We start from the raw sequence: 20,243 nt of genomic DNA, 5'->3' as shown, positions 1-20,243 counted from the left end.
AAAGTGTCCGTTTGGGACGGGTCCGGGCTGCAGCAATTTTGCTATCTGGGTACACTTTCAAAGCCACTTTTGCATTTGTCTTCTGTTGAAATAAGCAGTTTAGAAGAGGTTTTAGAGGTTTTAGGGCATCTACATGTCACATTTTCTTTATCAGTGGCTCTATGGGGGTCACCCTAGGGTGTTCTGATGTCGAGACGGTGAGTCTGTGGGAAACTCTCAATAGCTCCTGTAGGAGGGGAAACGTGAAGCATGAGCCTTGGGGTGGCAAATGATAATTGAAAAGAATTTTCTGTTCATCTGCATGTGATATCACCTGCACTCATTGAAGGCAAAGTTAGAAATCAGTACAGTACATTTTCTGAAAACATGATTTCATAATCCTGTTCTCCTCTTACAGGTACAATGTGGACTCCAGGAGCTGCAATATTTCAAAACATGTAAGTAAGTGAAACACAAACGATGCATGTACAGTTGACGCTAAATAGCTGTTGCACTTGTACCTGCTGATTTCTCTGTGTTCGAATTGTTCACTTTATTATGCAGAGCTGCTTCTACTGAAGTATTTTGAAGCCCTGCCTTCTACAGACCAGAATACTGCAATAATTGCCTTAAGATGTTTGAGTTGGCGTTACAAAAAAACAACTCTATGCAGTAATTATGGAGTGTAAGCTTGAATTCACAAATGTACTTTTTTTTTAATTCTCCAATCAAATCACGTGGGAAGCAGAGGGTGAGTAGTGTGTTCTTCACTGTATATTTGCAAAACAATGACCGGCAGTGAAGCATGGTGCTGTGTCATTCATGCATTTCATCTTTAATTTACCACTACGTGTCCATGATGACCATGGCGATCTCGTCCTGTTTCTGTTGCTCATCTGTGCAGCATTTTTGATATTATTGTCATTTTGTTCTGTTGTCGTCTTTTCTATTTTTTCATCAAGGGAAAACTATATTAATTCTCAAGCAGAGAACCCGATAGGCCGTAGTGCCGTCCCCCCGTTACGTCTGCCTGCGTTTTAGCAGACGTGCAGGTGAAGCGGGTTTTGGAGGTCGGCTTCAAACTGAAGGCAGATGTTGTTTGAAACTGTGTGAGATAGATTGTGAGTCACAACGTTTATGTAGTGGACCTGCACAGTACAAATGCATGGCTCACACTCACACCCGACCCCTCCCCCCCACACACACCACCTACACACACACACATACACTGCTCTCCCCTTGTTGTCATGCTGGATTTGTATCGTGCCATGCCATATCTCAGCTTTCTTTGTTGCCTTCTGTTTGTCTTTTGTCCGTTATTTGTTGAGCTCTCAACTAGCTGTAGCATCAGCAATCTGTTGTTGACCAAAATGACAAATTGAGGGCGTCTGGGTAGCATGGCGGTTTATGCCGTTGACTACTAACACAGGGATCGCCTGTTCCAATCCCCGTGTTACCTCCGCCCTGGTCGGGAATCCCTACAGACACAATTGGCCGTGTCTGCAGGTAGGAAGCCAGATGTGGGTATGTGTCCTGGTCGCCGCACTAGCGCCTCCTCTGGCCAGTCGGGGCACCTGTTCAAGGGGGAGGGGGAACTGGGGGAATAGCGTGAGCCTCCCATGTGCTACGTCCCCCTGGTGAAACTCCTCACCATCGGGTGAAAAGAAGCGGCTGGTGACTCCACATGTATTGGAGGAGGCATGTGGTAGTCTTCAGCCGTCCCCGGATTGGCAGAGCGGGGTAGAGCAGTGACCGGGACAGCTCAGAAAATAGGGTAATTGGCCAAGTACAATTAGGGAGAAGAGGGAAAATAATAAAGAAAGAAAGAAAGAAAGACTAATTGAGGGGAAACTTTAAGGACCTTTACTTTATGTTAGCTGTAGCCCATTTCACAATAAGCAATAATGGAACATGGTGTTATGAACATGCTGGCCTGACTTGGCAAGCTGAATGGACGGAAGGTCGTAGTGATATTTATACATATCCAAGATTATTTTTTTCCTCCAGTATTCTGGCACACAGCAACAGAAGTCATAACAAACCAGAATGCCAGCTCATAAGGACCACCTGAGTCCAGTGAAACAAATTTGCTTTAAAGGACGCTTGAATACAAGAGGGCATCAAAATTCTTGCTAGATTGAAATAGTATGAAGCTAATTCAACTGTGTGGATCATTTTCAGTCATTCAGGTAATGGGATGTCAGAAAGAAATATGGACACAACGGTTGCTGTCATTCTGACATGTTTCGCTGTTCTTCCGAATGAGTTCTTCAGTTCTGTTTTACGGTGAATTATTTGAATGGACAGCGACACATCTTCACTTTTACAGCCACTGTCCAGTTTAGTGGTTATACTTCTTTCTGATATTAATCTAATTATTAATATTGTCACGTTACCCTGTTTCAAAATCATTCATTATATAATGTGAACATATTTACAAAGATGAAAACCTTGATGTTTTTGTAAATGATGTGTTTAATGCCAACAAACTTTGGACTGGTCAGTTGAGAACTTGTTGGTCCCTGACTTGTAATATTAATTAATACTATTTTCTCATTAGTCCTTTGGCCTTTTTGGACCTGTACTGAAAAAGTTTGACAAAAAAATCTCTGAACGTATGTCCTGATTCTTGAGTTTTCTTTAGGTTTTTCCACTTACTGTCAGATGTTATGTTGGGTATTTTCTTTTTTTTTTTAAATCTTAAACTGAATTTATCTCTGGTGTATGTGCCGTTTCTTCCCAGGACTTCCTGGGCCAGACCTTCTGTACTCTTGGAGAGATCATCGGCTCCACAGGAGGACGGCTGGAAAGGACCCTCTCGTAAGTCCTCTAGCATCCCATACTGATGTATATTTTTTTTTCTTTTTTTTAGATATTGCTGATGGAATTTAAAAAAGGAAAATCCCTTTCTGATTGACAATTTACTTCGTCACATAGCCCAGTGATACTGGAATGAGTTTATTTTCACTGCTGTTGCTTTTTTTGAAAATCCCTGAATATGTCTTTTGAAAAGAGCTACATCTATCCTGTCAAACATGCAATGCTAAAAAGCTTTGAGGGTGGCACAGTGGCCCAGTGGTTTGCCCAGTTGCCTCACAGCAAGAAGGTTCTAGGTTCGAACCCCAGGCCTTCCCAGGTCCTTTCCATGTGGAGTTTGCATGTTCTGCCCGTGTCTGCGTGAGTTTCCTCCGTGTGCTCCGGTTTCCTCCCACCATCAAAAAGACATGCATGTTAGGGTTAATACTCCTGTCTTTGCCCCTGAGCAAGGCAATGGAAAGAAGAACTGGAGTTGGTCCCCAGGTGCTGCAGCTGCCCACTGCTCCTATACAATAGGATGGGTTAAATGCAGAGAACAAATTCATTGTTACCTCTACAATGACAAAAGAGAGTGATTTTTTTCTTCTTTCTTTCACACTGCAAACACAGAGATTGAGGAACTAGTTTCAGTGTGCCACATCAATTTATACCAGATTTTTGTCAAATACAGGAAAAGTAACTCAGCCTGTCATGAAGTAGGGCATTGCTTGTTGGACTGTCACTTTTACATACCGATATTTTATCCAATAGACTGTTCCGAAGATGACCCTAAAGATAGATGGTTACACAGTGGTGCATTTGTGAGCAAGTGTGATGCGTTTATGCTGATGTGCACTTATGTGTTTGCCTTTCATATATGAACGCAACACTTGCATGTGCCTTAGAGGGTGATGCTGTGTTCATAAAGTCAAATTACTGAGGAACAGATGAAGAAAATGGAAATGAAAACAAGGAAAACAAGCAAAGAGCAAAAAAGAGCAAAATACCCTCATTATGCATCCGCTTTTTATATGTTGTGTCATTATATCTTCCATCCTGTGTTGTGTTTGTGTGTATATTGTGTCAGCTCCTTTGGCCCTGTGTGATGTCAAGCTACCAAATAGCCTAGCACTGCAGACACGGGTCAGTGAGCTGTTGAGATTTTGGAGGTGTACACATCTGGGACACTTCAAGCTTTTCCATCCCATGGTCACCTAGAAACCCCTTCTCTGTGCAGAGACATTTATATAAAGCAGATTCCTGCCTTTAGTCAGCCCAAAAGAGAGAATAAGCTCCTTTTTCCATAATTTTTTAGCTAAATCCATGTTGGTATTTCCATAGAAGAGTAGAACAGATTGCCTTGTTTATAAATTCAATGGATAAAAAAGAAGGAAAAAAAAAACAAGAGATCCTATGCTTTTTCTTTCTTCTGGGGAAAGCAAACAGTATGATCAACCCACCCCAAAATCGGCTACATCATATGGGGGCATCAAAGACATCCCCATCTGGCGATATTAGCGACACCATTCTAGGGAAGGTCATTCTTGATTACTCGTGTTCCAGTGTTGATTAGAAACCCTTAGAGGGTTTTCAACAACTGCCTAACCAACATAATGCCTACAGAAGCACACAACTTTCTGCATGAATAAAACAACCTGCAATACATAAAGTACTCTGAATTTTGATTTTTAGCTTTTTTGCTTGGTTATTTTGGCACATGGAATATTTCGATCATGTTTAAATTACTTCACATATAATGGCAGCTTAACAGAATAATATCAGTGCTTTTCATTTTTATTGTATAGTACCTGAAAATTTGATCATTTATGTGCTGAGAATGCTGCATGATATGTGCACCACCAAACATGTTAAGATACAGCATAAGCCATTTCAGAATTTTCTTAGCAAAGCAGAAAATATTTCAAAGCATTACTTTTGCTAGCAATAGAGTTTGGTACATGGAGTGAACTAAAGGCCTCCTTTCTACCTCTGGCCCATGCTGTTATGTGCTGCAATTATTTACCGTGCTCACAGGTTCAGAAAGCATTTCTATTATCAGTAACCCAGCCCTCTAATAGATCTGGGTTCTCAAATATAGTAGTTTACCTCTGGATGTACCACCAAACACATAACTTCCCAGCCATGAGGTGGAGCTATTGTGGTAAAGATCACAGATTGGATTGAAGACAATACTCAGAAGGAGTGTCACAACTGGCATCTTTACATAACTAATAAAGGATTGTATAGAAAGTGACAACAAATTAGGGGGAAGGAGGTCAGCAGTAACTTGACTCTGCAGTTTGGAATGAGGAGGTGTATAAAAAGTGCCCAGTGTTTTGAGCATGGTATGTGAATAGTAATATGATGTGACTAAAAGAAAAGGACAAAAAAGTAGCAGGTTTACAAGAACATACACTACCGTTCAAAAGTTTGGGATCACCCAAACAATTTTGTGTTTTCCATGAAAAGTCACACTTATTCACCACCATATGTTGTGAAATGAATAGAAAATAGAGTCAAGACATTGACAAGGTTAGAAATAATGATTTGTATTTGAAATAAGATTTTTTTTACATCAAACTTTGCTTTCGTCAAAGAATCCTCCATTTGCAGCAATTACAGCATTGCAGACCTTTGGCATTCTAGCTGTTAATTTGTTGAGGTAATCTGGAGAAATTGCACCCCACGCTTCCAGAAGCAGCTCCCACAAGTTGGATTGGTTGGATGGGCACTTCTTTGAGCAGATTGAGTTTCTGGAGCATCACATTTGTGGGGTCAATTAAACGCTCAAAATGGCCAGAAAAAGAGAACTTTCATCTGAAACTCGACAGTCTATTCTTGTTCTTAGAAATGAAGGCTATTCCATGCGAGAAATTGCTAAGAAATTGAAGATTTCCTACACCGGTGTGTACTACTCCCTTCAGAGGACAGCACAAACAGGCTCTAACCAGAGTAGAAAAAGAAGTGGGAGGCCGCGTTGCACAACTGAGCAAGAAGATAAGTACATTAGAGTCTCTAGTTTGAGAAACAGACGCCTCACAGGTCCCCAACTGGCATCTTCATTAAATAGTACCTGTTAGAGCCTGTTTGTGCTGTCCTCTGAAGGGAGTAGTACACACCGGTGTAGGAAATCTTCAATTTCTTAGCAATTTCTCGCATGGAATAGCCTTCATTTCTAAGAACAAGAATAGACTGTCGAGTTTCAGATGAAAGTTCTCTTTTTCTGGCCATTTTGAGCGTTTAATTGACCCCACAAATGTGATGCTCCAGAAACTCAATCTGCTCAAAGAAGTGCCCATCCAACCAATCCAACTTGTGGGAGCTGCTTCTGGAAGCGTGGGGTGCAATTTCTCCAGATTACCTCAACAAATTAACAGCTAGAATGCCAAAGGTCTGCAATGCTGTAATTGCTGCAAATGGAGGATTCTTTGACGAAAGCAAAGTTTGATGTAAAAAAAATCTTATTTCAAATACAAATCATTATTTCTAACCTTGTCAATGTCTTGACTCTATTTTCTATTCATTTCACAACATATGGTGGTGAATAAGTGTGACTTTTCATGGAAAACACGAAATTGTTTGGGTGATCCCAAACTTTTGAACGGTAGTGTAAGTGACCACAATGGATAAAAAAAACAAGTTGTTCAACACATTAGATGCTGTTTGTGGCCACGTTCCAGCAAACCGTGGCCTAGCGGCCATCTTGATTCAGCCACAACTTTGTTGGCATGGTTGAGAACGATATAATACAGCTACATCTCCATGATGTAAATGGTTAAATCATCAATTATGGGTTTATGCTAATATTTGTTATCCCTGATGATTATAGTTAATTTGAATCCCTGTCATCAGAGTGAAAAATTATTTAATAGTAATTTTTTCAAAATGTGACAACTTGTTCCAGAATTCAGACCATGAAATGTCTGAGTTTGATTTAGCCACACATTTATGTAACAGCTTTCTGTCGTTTAGGTTTTCATGTAATCAAGCTATTTACATGTGGATTATTTTTCCATCTACATGATTATGTATTTTGTAATTGAATGTTCTGTCAATCATTTCATTAGCTTACCGTTGACACCTCATGTTTTTGCATCAGATGTTTTAAACTCTCATTAGAATGGTCTATGCTGTTGAAGGCAAGGTAAGGCAAATTTATTTATATTGCACATTTCAGCAACAAGGCAATTCAAAGTGCTTTTAACATAAAAGGTGTTAGGGGAAGCAACATAAGGGTAAAAGTTACAGTGCAGTGTAAGATAAAAATCAAAAGCTTCAAGTTTTATTCAATAAAAGGCAGGAACAAAAAGGAAAGTCTTCAGCCTAGATTTAAAAGAACTGGGAGTTGTAGCAGACCTGCAGTTTTCAGGGAGTTTGTTCCAGATATGTGGTGCATAAAAACTGAAAGCTGTCTCTCCACGTTTAGTTTTGACTCTGGGGACAGAAAGCAGACCTATTCCTGATGATCTGAGTAGTCTGGGTGGTTCATAGTGTAGCAGTAGATCAGAAATGTATTTTGGCCCTAAACCATTCAGCGCTTTATAAACCAAGAGCAGAGTTTTAAAATCAATTCTTTGACAGACAAGGAGCCAATGTAGAGACCTCAGGACTGGAGTGATATGAGCCACTCTTTTGGTCTTAGTAAGGACATGAACAGCAGCATTCTGAATCAGCTGCAGCTGTTTGATCGATTTTTAAAATTTTGTTTAGAAATACCTGCAAAGACACCATTACAATAGTTGAGTCAACTGAAGATAAATGCATGGACAAGTTTTTTTCAAATCCTGGTGAGACATAAATCCTTTATTTCTTGATATATTCCTCAGGTGATAGTAGGTTGGGCTTTGTAATTGTCTTAATGTGGCTATCTAAATTCAGGTCTGTGTCCATGATTATACCAAGGTTTCTGGCTTGGTTAGTTGTTTTTAACATTACGGATTGTAGCTGAGTGCTGACTTTTAGTCATTCATCCTTGGCTCCAAAGACAGTTATTTCAGTTTTATCTTTGTTTAATTGAAGAAAATTCTGAGACATCTAATCATTGATTTGTTCAATGCACTTTACTCAGTGCTTGTGTGGGATTAAAGTCTCCTGGTGATATGGTTATGTAAATCTGCGTGTCATCTGCATAATCATGTTAAAATATTTTTTTTTTTTTCCATGATCTGGACTAGTGGGAGCAAAAAGATGTTATAGAGAAGCGGCCCCAGAATGGAGCCATGGGGAACTCCACAGGTTATTTTTATACGCTCAGATTTTTAATTACTTATAGCAGCAGTGGCTAACCATGTGCCATGGAGAGCCATGTGTATGCAGGTTTTCATTCCAATCCGACTCCACACCAGGTGATTTCACTGATACATTCTTCCTCTTTGGTTGAAGGGTTGCTAATCAGTGAAATCACCTGGTGTGGAGTCCGGCTGGAATGAAAACCTGCTTACACATGGATGTCCATGGCACATGGTTAGCCATCCCTGACTTATAGGATTTAAACCAGTTTAGTGCTGTGCCAGAAAGTCCCACCCAGTTTTCCAATCGGTCCAGTAGTATGTTGTAGTCAGCTGTGTCAAATGTAGCACCGAGATCCAAATGAAGTCACATAAAGGGGATAAAAAAAGTAAAAAACAAGCATACTTTTCCATAACTATGGTACTCTTTTGTAATTTTCACAATGCATTCAATTACTTTCCTTTTACCCTCATCGTTGCAGTTCTTTGAATGCAGAAAAGAAGACATGCATTGTTTACAACGAATATTTCATGAAGCTATCAAAACTACTCAGAACTATCCTGTTGAAAAGGGCATTATGATTCTCCTTTAGCTATTAGTTTCCCTGGGGGGAATTACCTAATTTTCTGCTTTTGACTTTTGTGGGACTCAGTGATGCCCAGTGGTTCCTGGATCGATGGAAAAACCCCTGTAGTACCACCAGCTTCACTATTGACATTTTTTGTGGGGTTCATAGTATTATCATGCAGGCTAAACTGACCACATTGCCCTGGTCTGCTGTCTGCTCAAATGACATTGTTCTGAGAAAGGGACGGAGGGAAAGAGTGTGTGTGTGTGTGTGTGTGTGTGTGTGTGTGTGTGTGTGTGTGTGTGTGTGTGTGTGTGTGTGTGTGTGTGTGTGTGTGTGTGTGTGTGTGTGTGTGTGTGTGTGTGTGTGTGAGAGAGAGAGAGAGAGTTTTGTGCATTTGTGTGCATGTCTGTATGAGAGAGACAGGTGGACCCACTGTTTGATCAATAAAAAGACATGACTTTTTTGGCTTTGCAAAGTCAACCTGATGCCGGTATACACAAGACAGACACAAAAGTGTTGTCTACAAAAAAGGTAGCATATTAATCTACCCCCCATGGTAATGCAAAGAGGGCATTCAAGCACCTATTTCAGGAATTATCTGGTTCTCATTCTGAATCACCTGTGTGTCTTTGTCATTCCTTCATCTTGCACCCTGCAGAGTCTCCTTAATACACACACACACACACACACACACACACACACACACACACACACACACACACACACACACACACACACACACACACACAGATTTGTTCTTTTTTTTAATCAAAGGGAATTTTTCAAGAGGGAACAATTACTCATGGTCATCACATACCTACCTTTGGTTGTATGTAATTAATCATGTTTTATTTTCTGCATCCATTAATGGAATTCTCCTTGAGGAAAGGGATGAGAAAATTGACAAAGGTGAACGGCTACATACAATAAGACCTCTATCTGAAGGGTTTTCTTAATGACTTGCATTCCTTGCTTAATGGGGACAGTGGAGCCTAATATCAATAACAGAGCACTTCTCCTAAACAACTCCTTCTTAGAGCCAAACGATCAAATGTTCCACCCCAAATTCTCAAATAATCTTTGATTTTAAAATTCAACGATGTCCAGTTACTAAAGTGAATGGGACCCTGACAGTTTAATTAACCATAATCCCGCAAAAATATATTTCTCTGTTCTCTTTATTGTGCCACTCCTTTAAAGAGACAAAGTTAATCTAAGGTAAAAAAAAGAAATCAATTTCAGCTAAGGATTGATGTGTCTGATTTAATAACGATAAAATCTACAATCCCGTAGATTGGTGGTTTTGTTGAAATAACTGACAACTACGGTATAGAGATGCTGGTAGATACATTTGTGTTTTATTACTCTAAATCTCAGAGACCCATTCACAATGGTCAGTGCTGTAATGTCAGCGCTAGTAGCGTGCCATGGGGTTTCAGTCAGGGCCTTCAGTAACGAACAGCACCCCCCCACACACACACACACACAAACATGCAAATTTCTCATATTGGTGCCGATACAGTCAACACAGCCACATACAAAATACATTATCATGCACTATGTGCATTACTAGATCAACACCAACACCAAGACAGCTGATCTTCAACAACCACAACACACACCTCTGTGCACTTTAGCAGTCATTGCAGCATCACCATCAGATCTTCCTTTATGTCACTCAGTGACCAGATTGCACACGCACACCACATGGAACAAAAACAAGTAGAAGAATGCATTCAGTAGAGTACAGATCTCCACCAGGCATATCTCCCCTTCTCCGGTGTTCAGATTTGGCAACAAACCACCCATTTTATTGCCTACAGGGAGAAGGGGCCCTTATGTGTTTAAATGAATGTAGTCGAATCCAAAGGAGTTGAATCAAGTGCAACTGGACTTGGTATATATCCATGCCAAGTCCAGTTGCACTTGATTCAACTCCTTTGGATAACCATGACCTGGATGAATGAGAACATTCACAGACAATGTATTCGAATGACTTTCATTTATTCTAAAGCAATAAAACAATGGTAAGAAAACATAGCTCATATTTTATTGTAGCTACTGAAATGATTTCCATCTGTGACTGTGATTAATCCTACTTTTTTAAAGCAGAGTTTTAACATTGGAGTCTATGGCACCTCCGCGTGTAATCCCCCTTATGATGTCTGTTAAACATGGTGGTGAGGTGAATAAAGCGAATTTTTTGGGTTCCTCCAGTGTTCCTCCAGTTCTCCTGTGCTGAGATCAGCAGTAAGTGATTTGCTGACTTGCAAAAAAAATGATTGACGTCTCATATACTTTCAACACTCATACCCGAATACATAATGAACAATGTTGCTACCCGATTGAAATCAAATGTGCGCTTGCGTGCAGCGACAGACAGCAGGTCGAGGGAGCTAGAACAACAACAACTTAGTTTTGTATTGTGCCTTTCAAGGAACCCAAGTATGATTTACACTAGATGAAAAAAAGGATTAAAACAAAGATCAAAAGACTACAGACCATAGGGCTTAGTAAAAAGGTAGGATTTCAGTAGTCTTTTAAAATTGTTCAAGGAATAGAGTTCCAAAGGGTAGGAGTTGCCACACTAAAGGCTGTATCCCCAAAAGTCTGCAGACTGGTGTGGAGGATGGAAAGCAGGCCCATGTCTGCAGACCACAGATTCCAGGATGGAATATAGGAGTTGAGGAGGTCTGATAGGTACACAGGAGTAAGGGCATGGAGGGATTTATAGGTGAGGAGGAGGATTTTATAAGAAATGTGGGATTTGACTGGGAGCCAGGGAACTTGGACAAGGGTGGGTGTGATGTGTTGCCAGAGCATGGTGCAGGTGAGCACCCTGGTAGCTGAATTCTGCACATACTTGAAGCCTGTCTAGGGTTTGCTAGGTACCCCATATAGGACTCCATTGCAATAATTCAGATGGGAGGTGATGAAGGCATGGATGAGGGTCTCTGCCACAGAGTCTGAGAGTAATGGCTGGAGTCTGGAGATGATTTTGGGGTGAAAGAAAGCAGATTTGGTGACAGATTTGATGTGTGACTAGAATGAGATGGTGGAGTTGAGAATGACACCAGGTTGCGGACTTCTGGGTGTGCACAGGTAGAGCAGCCATCCAGAGCAGCGCATTGGAAGCCACAACCATGAGCTCAGTCTTATTGCTATTTAGATTGAGTAAATTTGATGACATCCAGATTTTTATTTGGTGAGGCAGTTGACAAGGGATTGTGGGGGGAGCTGAGAGGATGGTCTAGTGCTGAGATAAAGCTGCGTGTCATCAGCATGTAGATGGTAAAGAGGAAAGGTCCAAGCACAGAGCCTTGTGGCACACCTTGGTTGACTGGGGCTAAGCTGGAACTGGAGTCTGTGATGGTGACAAACTGTTTCCTGTCGGCAAGATATGACTGGAACGAGAAGAGAGCTACACCAGTGAGGCCTAGGTATTCAGATAAGCGGTTGAGGAGAATGGTGTGGGAAACAGTGTCAAAGGCTGAAGAGAGGTCCAGGAGGATGAAAATGCTGATGTGGTTAGTTATGTACATACAATTTGAATACATGTACATTTCATATGTATTCTGGATAGCTTTCTTTTTTTATTCCCTTCACAAGTTACTCATCCTCACAGTTTTCTATTCTCATTTCTGATTTGATTTTTTTTCTCTCTTATATGTGATGATCTTTTTTTTTAGCTATTTCATTTATATATTTACTTGTCTGGCTGCTGTAACACTACAATTTCCCCGGGGGGATTAAGAAAGTATCTGTCAATCAACCTATCTAGCTTGCTATCTGTCTGTGGTGAAGACTTTTTCAAGACTAATGCGCCGTAACTATTTCCATAGGATTGCCCTACTCACCAGTGACCATTAACAAGAGCAACTACAAAAGTGTCCCTGATATGAATATTTGTGAATTAATTATTTTCTTAAAAGCACTAGCAATAATAGATTGTCAAAATATATATATATATATATATATATATATATATATATATATATATATATATATTATGAATTTTGACTAGCTTTTAAATATGGCTATTTCTCCCATAGGGTCAGTGTTTGTGACGGCTGCCTGCAGGGGACAGACGGCCGTCTGCAGCATCTGATGGATCAGACAGATCATAACCGAGAGTCAGAAAGAAAGGACGGAAGGAGAAAAGGAGATAGAGAAGTAGATAGAGGAAGAGTGGGAGGCAGAGATAAATGTGGAGGGGGCAGGCCATCAGTATGACAAGACAAAATGAAAAAGTGAGTGTATGAAAGAGAGAAAGAGTGTGAGAGACGGTAAAAAAAATGCAGGGCAATAATTTCCTAACACTTAAAAACTTGATGTGTTAAGAAAGCAAATGGAGAACAGGAGGGGAATGTGATTTAACAAAACGAGAGAGAGAGAGAGAGAAAGAAAAAAATTATATAGCATTTTTATTTATTTACCCCCCCCCCCCCCTTCCCAATTGCACCCGGCCAATTAACCCACTCTTCCGGTCCCGGTCGCTGCTCCACCCCCTCTGCCGATCCAGGGAGGGCTGCAGACTACCACATGCCTCCTCTGATACACGTGGAGTCGCCAGCCACTTCTTTTCACCTGACAGTGAGGAGTTTCACCAGGGGGACATTGCACGTGGGAGGATCACGCTATTCCCCCCAGTCCCCCCCAAAACAGGCACCCCAGCCGACCAGAGGAGGCGCTAGTGCAGCAACCAGAACGCATACCCACATCCGGCTTCCCGCTGGCAGACATGGCCAATTGTGTCTGTAGAATAGACCGCTACGCTACCCGGACGCCCCTTTAAAGCACTTTTAAAAACACAGTTACAAAGTACTTTACACTCAGTACAGAAAATATGAATAAATACATAAAATAAATTGAACGAATATAAAACATATAGTTTCAAGTTTATTCGTCATATAACTGCAAGAACAGAATATGTATAAAAACCAGAAATACAAAAAAAAAGAAAAATAGGAATTAACTATTATATTCATTATAATATCTGAATTAATTATATATTTATTTAACGGCACGATATGTGTCAGAATGCCATAGCCTAAGGGTCAGTGAGTGACCAAAACACTATCAATTACTGTCAGTTGCTGTTCAAGTGCTGTTTTGTGTTTCTGCCAGATCTATGTATTCCCTTTTTTTGTTTGTTTAGTACTCTTGATCTGTTTTGCTTTGGCAACATTGTAATTAATGCAGTCATGGCAATAAAGCATCATTGAATTGAACTGAATTGAATTGAAATGAGGGAGAGAGAGAGAGAGAGACAGACAGACAGACAGACAGACAGACAGACAGACAGGGAGAGCGAGAGAGAGAGAGAGACAGACAGAGCGAGAGAGAGAGCGATGGTGAGGGTAATTGAGATGTGTGGGGGTGAAGAAAAGGATGGAAGAAGAAGGTAGGAGATGAAAAGCAAAGGAGATGATATGGACAGAATTTGAGAAATAGTAAGATAAATATGATAATAACAACATAAATAAAGATTAATAATAATAGTAAATAATAATAGTGAGAGGTAGCTAGTGGATAAGGTAATGAAATAAAGATAAATAAGATTAATAATAATAGAGGAAGATAGAGGATAAGATAATAATAAAATAATAAAGATTAATAATAATAAATAAGAGAAAGATAAGATATAAAATAAATAAAGATTAATAATAAATAATAATAGAGGACGATAGAGGATAAGATAATAATAATAATAATAATATAATAATAGTAAGAGGAAGATAGAGGCAAGGTCGATTTCCTGAGAGAGACAGCAGGAGTCAAATGAGGATTTAGTCGCCAAATTCCGAGGTCTCTAACAGCGTTGCCATTTAGAAGGCTCCCTGTACATCTGTACATCTATCACAAGCTGGAAGAGAGAAAACACACACACACACTCACACACACACACATCCCTGATAAAGTTGTATTGTGGACAAGTGAGAGAATTGGTCTGAACCGTTCAAGATGTTAGCGGGTCCCTGTAACCTCTGCATGTGTTCATTTTATAGGCCACTGCTTTTAAAAATGGGTTCCCTACTTGTGTGGAAGGAAGCAGCCCTCTTCACTTACCTGTGTGTTACCATGGTAACCTGGGAGAGCCGTTCACTGGGTGGCAAAGTGTTCGTAATGCCCCAATATAGTTTTTTTTTTTTTTACAGTAATGAAGCAGAGCGACAGACGTATGGACGGAGAAACTATAGTGCACACAGGAAGTTGAATCAGCTCATCTGGACACAACATTTATTGAGAGATCAATATCTGTCTCAATAAACGTGTCCAGATGAGCTGATTCAACTTCCTGTAATTTCCTTACCTGGATTATTGAGCATGCATGAAGACATAATATGCTGCACACACAGAGCCAGACACACAGAATATTTACACACAGCTGTCAGCGCCACAAAACAATTGCATGTTTTGAAAACAAACAACGTTATTTTGTTGCAACCAAATTGTCACGTCTGAGACATTGTTGCAGGCATTATCCTGTGAGACACACTTAGATATGCAAACACACACATATACAGTACATTGCACTTAGTGTTCATTGACACTCACACACTAGCTAGGTAAGCATGTGCACTTGAACACACGCTCACTCTCACTCTCACTGCACCCTCTCTCTCACTCTCTCTGCACCCTCTCTCTCTCTCTCTCTCTCTCTCTCTCTCTCTCTCTCTCTCTCTCTCTCTCTCTCTCTCTCTCTCTCTCTCTCTCACTCACTCACTCACTCACTCACTCACTCACTCACTCACTCACTCTCTCTCTCTCGCTCTCGCTCACTCTCACTCTCTCTGCACCCTCTCTCTCACTCTCTCTGTGCACCCTCTCCCTCAATCTCAATCTCTCTCTCTGTCTCTCACTCTCTCTCACTCGCACTCTGCATCCTCTCTCTCTCTCTCTCTCACTCACACACACACTTTGCACCCTCTCTCTCACTCTCTCACTGTCTCTCACTCACTGTCTCTCTCTGCACCCTCTCACGCTCACTCGCTCTCTCTCCACCCATCTCTTTCTCGCTCGCTCGCTCTCTCTCACTCTCTCTCTGCATCTGCTCTCTCTCTCTCTCGCTCTCTCTATGCACCCCCCCCCTGCATCCGTGCTCTCTCACTCTCTCTCGCTCTCTCTATGCACCCCCCCCCTGCATCCGTGCTCTCTCACTCTCTCACTTGCTCTCTGCACCCTCTCTCTCTCTCTCTCTCTCTCTCTCTCTCTTACTCTTTCTCCTATACAGACATGCACACATGCACAAAACTGACACACACATACACACACACACACACAAAATCCTGTCATTATTGTTATCCCCTGTGGCCATGTCCTACAGAGTAGTCACCTGCCATCTGGTGGGGTGGTTCATGTCTCATCTGGATGCTCTGCTGTTATGACAGTCAGAAGACAGAGCGCCGCTGATGCTGCTGCTCTTACTGAAGGGGGTGTTAAAACCTTATCAGCCACCAGATCAAATATGCTCTGGGATATTGAAACAGGGATATTAAAACAGGGCAGAACTGGTTCCTTTTGGCAACCAAACTTCAACGCTTCACTTTCTACAGCTAAACCAACACCCATTTAGAATCACTTATTTTCAATTTGCCCCACACAAGCAGTGCTGTCATGTTGGTCAGCTGCATGTGGACTAATATTTTATAGTGTATGCCGAGATAATTTGTGCAGTCAAAACTATATTCATGGCCTCCTCCAGTGACCTCATTTGTGTATTCATTCTGAGCTGCTCAGAGAGTAACTTCCCCATAAATCATGTTTTGTTATCTCTGTCAGTCAGAGTTCTGGTCCAAATGGGGTTCTTGTTTGAAGTAGAGGAGTCACGTGTACATCCCCCTATTTCTATACTGTCACTGAATTCATGTTGTAGTTCTTGAGCATTGTAAAAATGTTTGCTTGCTATTAGCTTCTGTCAACTACTGGAAATAGGTGGTAGTTAAATTGTGTGTGTGTATGTGTATGTGTATGTGTGTTGGGAGCACCGAAACTATTTGCAGTACATGCATATTTAGATATTCACTGTGACAGACAGTAGATAAGACATTTTTAACAGAGTCAAAGTAAGGTCAGACCCTTTAGTTGACTGGTTAGCGCAGGTGCCCGTGGTGCGGGCGACCTGGGTTCGCTTCCCAGCTACCCCTGAATTCGCTACATTGGTGTCAGAAGTGGGATGGTGAGACCGTGAGGCCATCAGAAGTGCGTGTGCCCAGAGGCGTGAGGGAGCTGGTATGCTGAAGCGCGGTGACGTGCTTCTGGAAGGAGGGGGGTAGTGTAATGATCACGGATGACTGTAGACTCGCTAGCCCTTGGCTAGCGGGTCAGACCCTTTAGTTGACTGGTCAGTGCAGTCGCCCGTGGTGCGGGCGACCCAAGTTCGCATCCCAGCTGCGGCTGTTCCCAGCTGCTCCCTGAATATGCTACATTGGTGTCAGAGGTGGGATGGTGATTGTTTGGTTTTTTTAAGAAAATAAATGAGAGCAGTCTGTTCTGCCTCAACTGCCACCTGGAGTCCTGTACCCTGTCTGTCTTCCCGGCCCTGATACACATCACTTAACACAATGCAGAGACCTTACTGGGGCTCAACGGTCTTTCAGGCCTCATGTCATCTTAATTTGATGGAGTCAGAGTAAGATGACAGAGTCAGCGTAAGGCCTTGTTTTGTTCCCCTGTGGGCTTTGCTATCATAGGTTATGCCAGTTCTGAGGCCAACCCTTATGCAAAAAAAAAAGAAAAGAAAAAGCTTTCTTGTTTCTTGAAACTGTGTTGGATTATGTCCAAACATGGAGTACTATGCTCTCCTAGCAGAGCCTTGTTTGATCACTGGAGTGTAATTAGCTTGGTTTGATAATGACAAGCAAGCTTTATTATGTTTGACCATGTAGGTAGTTTGGTCATATTCAAAATTAACACCTTAAAAATATGACGATGATGATGATGATGATTATTAGTAACTAATGGTACTATTAGTTGTAGTAGGTAGTAGCCATAGAAGTAGTATTATGGTGTGTGGTATGGTTGAGAGTGCAGTTAAGTAAAGAACATATCTAGATTGGAGATGGGTTTGTAGATGTCTCTGGATTGATCATGACTTAGATGTGGTTGATTCTTGGCTGAGTTGTTCAAAGACTTAAATGACAAAGGAAAAAAAGGTAAATGAAAAGAAAACAAAGTAATGGTGCCCCCTGCATCACACTCAATATTAACTGTCATAATGACTGATGAGGCACCGAAGGCGAGCCAGTCATCTGTTATGAGTGTATCTCATGGCATCTATTAACACTGATAGCAGACCAGCTTCCTCCGTAGTATCCCACCCAAACATTCTCTCTACTCAGTTTATCCAGCTCAGGGTTTGTGGGGGACTGGAGCCTATCCCAGCATGCATTGGTAAGTGGGTGGGGAGACACCCTGGACAGATTGTTGGACCTAAAATGCATGTTTTTGAAATGAGTAAGGAATCCAGTCAAACACCGGGACAACATGCAAACTCCACAGAGAAGGGCTGGATCTAACCCAGGAGCCTCTCGCTGTGTCAAAAGTAATGCCTATAAACCAAGATGCCATCTCATTTCGATGCGCTGCAGCCGACAAGCCTCTTTATAAGTAAATGTCTCAGTAGGCACTAAGAGAGAAGTCTGGATCGAGAGGAGCTTGCCTTTTGAACTGCTGGACTGTCACCTACAAACCCAAAAAGGCATTATAGATAGTCTACAGACTTAACTGAAAGTGACTGCCATCCAAGTGTTTTCTATGCAACAGCTGTTGTTTCAAATAAACAAAGCTTTATGGAAACCGCAAATGTCGAACAAAATTCCCAACATTGACATAAAATTTGGCACACATGACTTGATGTGGGTTTTTATTCAACATAAAGACATGCAATTCCTGAATCAAAAATGAAATGTGGGGGGCGTCTGGGTGGCAGGGTGGTCTATTCCATTGCCTACCAACATGGGGATCGCTGGTTCGAATCCCCGTGTTACCTCCGGCTTGGTCGGGCGTCTGCACAGACACAGTTGGCCATGTCTGCGGGTGGGAAGCCGGATGTGGGTATGTGTTCTGGTCGCTGCATTAGCGCCTCCTCTGGTCAGTCGGGGCGCCTGTTCGGGGGGAAGGGGGAACTGGAGGGAATAATCAAATCAATTTTATTTGTATAGCCAAATATCACAAATTACAAATTTGCCGCAGTGGGCTTAACAGCAACACAACATCCTGTCCTTAGACCCTCTCATCGGATAAGGAACAACTCCCTAAAAAAAAACCTTTAACAGGGAGAAAAAAATAGGAAGAAACCTCAGGGAGAGCAACAGAGGAGGGATCTCTCTCCCAAGACGGACAGCGTGCAATGGATGTTGTGTTCGCGCAATTTACGTAATACAACATTGAAAGGGGATAACAGAATTATAATGGACATAGAATTTATGAAGAACATGATGCACAGGACGCCAAGCAGTGTCCACATGCCAACGGAGCAGCCCAGGACCCAAGCCACGTGACCAGCATCATCATCTAAAAAAAGAAAAACTTAGGTGTGGAGAGGAAGGGCAGGCAGCATCCAAATGGCGGCCACCATCGCCACGGAGACCTGGGAGGAGAACCGACTGCACGTGCACGCAAGAGAGACTCACATGACACCATTCACACACAGAAAAAGAGAAAGGAGAAGACATCATTCGGAGAGAGAGAAAAGACATGTTAGAGAAGAGAACAGTTTGCAATAGTCATTAGCCATAATCAATTAAGTCATCAATTAGTCATAATCTATACTCTGTAATCTATACTCGATAATCTCGTCGGCAGAACAGTGGTTGGTAAATTCACTGAGACAGAAAACCAACCCGCCATCCAGTACAGGTTGTGAAGCACTCAACTTAAAGGCAACTAATTGTAAACTAAGGCAAAAAGATGAGTTTTAAGTTTGGATTTAAAGGACTCAATAGACTGATTGTTTGATGGCAGCAGGCAGGTTATTCCACAACAATGGAGCCCGATAGGAAAAGGCCCTGCTGCCACCAGCTGACTTCTCTTTAACTTTGGGTACACACAGGAGCCCTGTATTTTGAGAACGAAGAGCTCGAGATGGCATCTAAGGTTTAAGGAGATCAGACAGGTAGGATGGGGCAAGCCCATTTAGGATTTTATAAGTCAGCAGAAGCACCTTGTATTCTGATCTAACATGGATAGGAAGCCAATGGAGAGAGGCAAGAATTGGTGTAATATGGTCAAATTTCCTAGTTTTAGTTAGGATTCTAGCAGCAGCATTCTGAACCATCTGAAGACTTTTAGTACTAGAATGTGGCAGACCTGAGAACAGAACATTACAGTACTCAAGTCTGGATGAAACAAATGCATGTGTTAGAGTCTCTGCGTCCGCCATGGAGAGAAAATACCGAATTTCAGCTATGTTACATAAGTGAAAGAAGGCAGTCTTGGTGATTTCTTTAATGTGCTTATCAAAGGAAAGGCTGGGCTCAAACGTAACACCAAGATTTTTGGCTGCCACACTTTGTGAAACCACAGAGTTGTCGATTGTTATCGTTACTTGATCAAATTGGTGTCTGTGTCTAGCAGGGCCAATGACTAGCATCTCGGTTTTATCTGAATTTAAAAGCAGAAAGTTAAGTGACATCCAGTTTTTCACAGTAGCCAAGCAGGCCTCTAA

At 41.6% G+C, this 20,243-nt stretch overlaps 1 protein-coding gene across 1 annotated transcript in view; it reads left to right on the top strand.

Moving 5' to 3' along the window:
* cpne9 (copine family member IX) overlaps positions 1-20,243 on the top strand; it is a 126,038-nt gene that overhangs the window by 33,770 nt on the left and 72,025 nt on the right. Inside the window, exons 5-6 of the mRNA XM_056299852.1 lie at positions 398-437; positions 2,723-2,799. Of these exons, the coding sequence (XP_056155827.1) occupies positions 398-437; positions 2,723-2,799 (117 nt within the window). The remainder of the gene's footprint in view (positions 1-397; positions 438-2,722; positions 2,800-20,243) is intronic.

The sequence above is a fragment of the Lampris incognitus genome, chromosome 2 (genome assembly GCF_029633865.1).
Source record: "Lampris incognitus isolate fLamInc1 chromosome 2, fLamInc1.hap2, whole genome shotgun sequence".
NCBI classification, from domain to species: domain Eukaryota; kingdom Metazoa; phylum Chordata; class Actinopteri; order Lampriformes; family Lampridae; genus Lampris; species Lampris incognitus.
Note: the sequence above shows the minus strand (reverse complement) of the source record. Positions and strands in the feature narration are given on the sequence as shown.